This window comes from Dendroctonus ponderosae, unplaced genomic scaffold (assembly GCF_020466585.1).
Source record: "Dendroctonus ponderosae isolate FM_Combo_2020 unplaced genomic scaffold, Dpon_F_20191213v2 Dpon_F_20191213_5, whole genome shotgun sequence".
In the NCBI taxonomy this organism is placed as follows: domain Eukaryota; kingdom Metazoa; phylum Arthropoda; class Insecta; order Coleoptera; family Curculionidae; genus Dendroctonus; species Dendroctonus ponderosae.
Window position 1 is genome coordinate 1,060,079 of NW_026018715.1, and position 4,429 is coordinate 1,064,507.

Sequence of the window (4,429 nt, forward strand, 5' to 3'; positions counted from 1 at the left end):
AGTCTCGGCACTGAACCACGGTTGAACGGCCGATTTCAGTGGTTCAGCTGAACTGGGATTTGATCTGCCGTTGAGGCTTAAACGCGACTGGGACAACCAAAAATTTTTGTTGAACCACGTTCACCGCTGAACTGTCGGTGAAATTGGATTGTGCAACCGGCCCTTAGAAAGTTATGTTTGTATTAATTATGGAAAATTAATTAAACGAAATTTCATATTGCAGCAAAAAGGCGGAACTCATCATTGACGAAGCTAAATGGTTTAACAAGAAGCACGAAATTCAAAGAGTGGGTCTTGTTTCTCAAACCATAAAGGCTGTAGAAGATTTGTCTCTTTTAAAGGTAAACCACCTATGAAACGGCATACTTCAACATCAACAAATGGACAGAAAGGAGAAAATAATCACATGGAAGCGATGTTTACGAATAATGGGAAAATTATTATGGGGACATGCGGCTGCACTGATTATTTTTGGATTAGCTGTTCAAGCTTCAGAAGCGAACCAGAACTATGTAAAACCAGAAACCTTGGAACGGAGGTTTAGTTTTACAGATCCCCTCGCGAATGCAAACCAACCCTTTACTAACATAACATCTAACTCTAATCGTTTATTTATATCAACTAAAAGGTCGCCTACCCGCTCAGATTTTGACCAATATGTACAAAATAAGCAATATAACAAAATAAATGATGCTGGGCACCAACTGATAAATAGGTTTAGAGCAAACGAGAATCACGAATTTTTAGAAGTGAATTCTAACTCTCGTGCAGTCAGATCTTCTGTTCCTTTTAGTCAAAGTCAAGAATGTACTGCATCAAAAGATAAAGTAACTGAACTTGAAAATATGCTGAATGTTGTATTGCCAAATGCTGAAATGCCATCAACAGGAAGTAATTGTACACTAAATGCTGTTAATGCGGATAATTGTGGCAACCTACTAACTTTAATAATGTGCGGCGTCACTCATTTAGAAAATTTATTTATACAATCGATTCAAAAAATCATTTCGACAGAAGAATATACTAAGTTGAACAATGCTTATAGCTATTTATCCGTACAAATTCAACAATTTAATGATCAAATACAACCGTCATTTTCAGAAGAACATCGAAAAAACTTAGGCAGATTGAATAACAAGTTTCACAAATTAAGCACAGCCTTCAATAATACTATTGTTCAATTTCGAGAAAACATAAAAAAATTGTGCATTTCAGAAATAGGTAATGGGAATACTGAAACAGCTGTAAGTAAGTTTAAAGAATTWAAAGAATTTGGTAGTGTTAATCTTTTGCATAATATTATAGATATAGCGTATGCCAAGTACGGTCAAATGAATAATTTTGATAATATAATACATTTCATTGCACAGTTACCTTGGTTTTCGGATAAAGTGATTAGCTATGAGGTAGTATATAACATGATGGAGAAAAATACTCCTAAAATCTTTGTTTTCCTCACACAAATTGAAAAAATGCTCAATAGCCCATATATGATAGACAACGAACCAGTCTTTGTTTCCAGACTAAATGATTTAAAGAGTAAAACAATAGTATCTGTTTACAATATGTTTGATCTATGGGCATGGAAGACACGCAGCAATAACTATCGAGATATTATAGACTTTGCAAAGATGCCACAAGTATGTGTTGTTACTAGCTATTTACCTCAGATTGTTAAAACTGTTTACATCAATGATTTAAGTAATTTTAATAACGCATTTAATTTTATACGAAAACTTTCATTGCTAGAGCATCGCTATGTAGCGTATAAAACTCTCCTAGATGAAATGGTCAAAAATAAACAGATCTACAATTCTGAAATAATTAGGTTTGCTTATGAAGTTGCAAAAGCGATGTCAAGTGCTGATGCTAATGTATCCAAATCGCTCATTAGCCAGCTTCAAAAATTAAAAAATCGTTTTCCAGCTTATGTATGGCAGCTCTTGCATGAAAATCAAACATGTACTATACAAAGTTCTAAGTATCTTGAATATGCGTATATTGCAAATCCAGGGTTCCATATAAATTCAGGATCAGACCGATTTGTGTTCACATGGTGTGAAGGATGGCCTTATAGTGCTGGCCTTTGGAAATTTGTACCTGTAGATGATGCGGCATATTTTAACATTATAAGTAATTACTACGATCCCACAATATATTATTTATGTCAAAGGTATAATAGTAACGAAGTATATGCATCTAATTTAAATGTGGGTGGAAAATGGCAAATTGAGCCTATTAATATAGATGGTGTTGTAAGGTTTAGAATGAAAAACACTAGAAATGAGTATGTATATGCTGTAAGTGAACAAAATAAGTATGATAGCTGCAGACGTTACGTATCTGTTTGGCAGAATGAACAAGATCGACCATCAGCAAACAGTAACTGGAGAATAACCTGTAATGAAATCAACAGCTTTGTTGATTGAAAAAGTAATGCATTTTATTGCATTGATGTAAAGGAGCATCCACAATAGACATTTTCAAATACTCATTTGAGTTGACTTGATTATTATTCAAATACTTTACGTGCTAATTTGCTTGCACAAATTATTCAAAAATTTATTGAAACGTAAAAAAAATAAAAGAAATTAAAAGAAAAACTAAAGTAACCCTGAAATCATACGAGATGTTTATCCTTCTTTCAACAGTCCTTTGTAGTACTCTGCAACATCAGATTATTTTTGAACAACGTTACTTCATCCAATAAAGTTTTTTTCTACGGATTTGATACACACAAATATTTCAATGAAATGCCTTATTTTTCTGTGGACAAAATGTGTATAAAATTTCAATCGACACTTTATTTCTATTTAGCAAATAGTATATTAGATTGTATAGGTTTTTGACGGAATAGGGGCACTAGCGATGAGTTAAACTATGTATCGAACATTACCTATAATAGTATACCTAGATAAAAGTAAGCCTCTATTCAGTAAAAAGTAAACCTCTACTTTTTTAGACCTAGCTAAAGCGATTGACACTGTAGATCGCAAGATACTATTAGGAAAGTGCATGGAAGCAAGGTTACTTTCTCTAGAATTCCCTAGGAGTCGACCAACCGAAAGTTTTGGAAGATAATCTTATTTTTCATATCATCTAGAACTGTTATGTAATGACTATGATTTGGCACTCTTTCAAAAGTCCTAATGATGTTTATTACCGCACTAGTGCTTTCTTAAACTAATACCGCTCGACAGCGTCGTCGTACAAATCTTCACATGAGTTATGGGCAACATTGTATAGGAAAAATGCTGACCTACCGCTAGCCCACGTTTGTGCTGAATATGAACTATTAATTTATATAAGCTATTGACCGGCCATTTTGTACTTCATTCCAGAGTGTATTCCCAGTATAGTTAAGGAATGGTTGAAGTAGTAAAAATATAGTTTTTAAAAGAACCTTCAAGAATTATTATTCTTAAATGGCGCAGTCGGTAGATTTGCCAAAAAGGCTACAATCGCGTAGCAGTTTTTCGATCCATCGATTAATTGGCAATCAGAATAAGTTCAACAAGTGCTCGCGAATTCGGGACTTGAATGATCGAAGTGGTAGCTCAATTACCACATTCTGCAAGTGCAACAGCTTGGAGTGGACAAACATTGCCCGCCGAAAATCATGTTGACCTTATAGCTAAGAGAATGGCAAGATTCATGCTGATGAAGTGCAATTTATCAATGTCTGTCAATGATTTATTAAACTTACTAAATAATTTAAATCTAAGTAATCCTTAAATAAGCTCTGACTTCGCTTCTAGCTCATAATAGAAACTCAAACAGAAGTGTCAAATTCTAAAAATTTAGATATTAAATTAGATATCAATACTTCTACGTTGAAACGGAATCTCGCGGGAATTCTAAAAACTGGTAATTTATATTTTAGTACATTAGATAGTAACGAAACTATTGAAATAAATACTGAGATTCATAATAACATAATGGCACAATTTAAGCCTGAATATTTAAGTCGTCTCTCTCAATTTGATGGAAACCCTAGCGAACTGACTAGGTCGTTAGCTACTTGTAAATCTATCATTGACAATTTTTATATTGTTAGAGATGTAAGTTGAATCAAACATACTTACCTATTGAACAGTTTAATTGAAAAATTAACAGGATAGAATTAACTAGGCATGTTGCAAATGTACAAAACGTCTCCACCTGGGAAGATATTAAAAATACATTATACAGGGTGATTCAAAATTGGCGTAATTCCTTTTAAGGGGTATAATGGCTCATTTGGAAGGCACGAGAAAAATATAGAATTTTTTTTTCGATAATTTCTAGAAGATATTAACAGTTGAAAATCGAATTTCAACTTTGTTATTAAGCATCTCTTAACTAACGCCAACAAAGGGTGAGGACAGTGGTTCCAGGAAGATAGTGGACGACAATAGATGTTCGCGTTTCAGACAGAGGAACAAGTATT

The 4,429-nt window shown here is 33.6% G+C and overlaps 1 protein-coding gene across 2 annotated transcripts in view; it reads left to right on the plus strand.

The window, feature by feature from the left end:
• Positions 1–3,402, plus strand: part of LOC125504655 — a 39,508-nt gene extending 36,106 nt beyond the window's left edge. The window contains exons 2-3 of one of the 2 annotated variants that reach the window (XM_048666991.1): positions 224–287; positions 342–3,402. In XM_048666991.1, the coding sequence (XP_048522948.1) occupies positions 381–2,429 (2,049 nt within the window). In that variant the 5' untranslated portion in view covers positions 224–287; positions 342–380 and the 3' untranslated portion in view covers positions 2,430–3,402. Of the gene's footprint in view, positions 1–223 lie in introns of both variants that reach the window. The other variant, XM_048666990.1, reaches the window with a different exon arrangement.
• Positions 3,403–4,429: the final 1,027 nt, after the last annotated feature.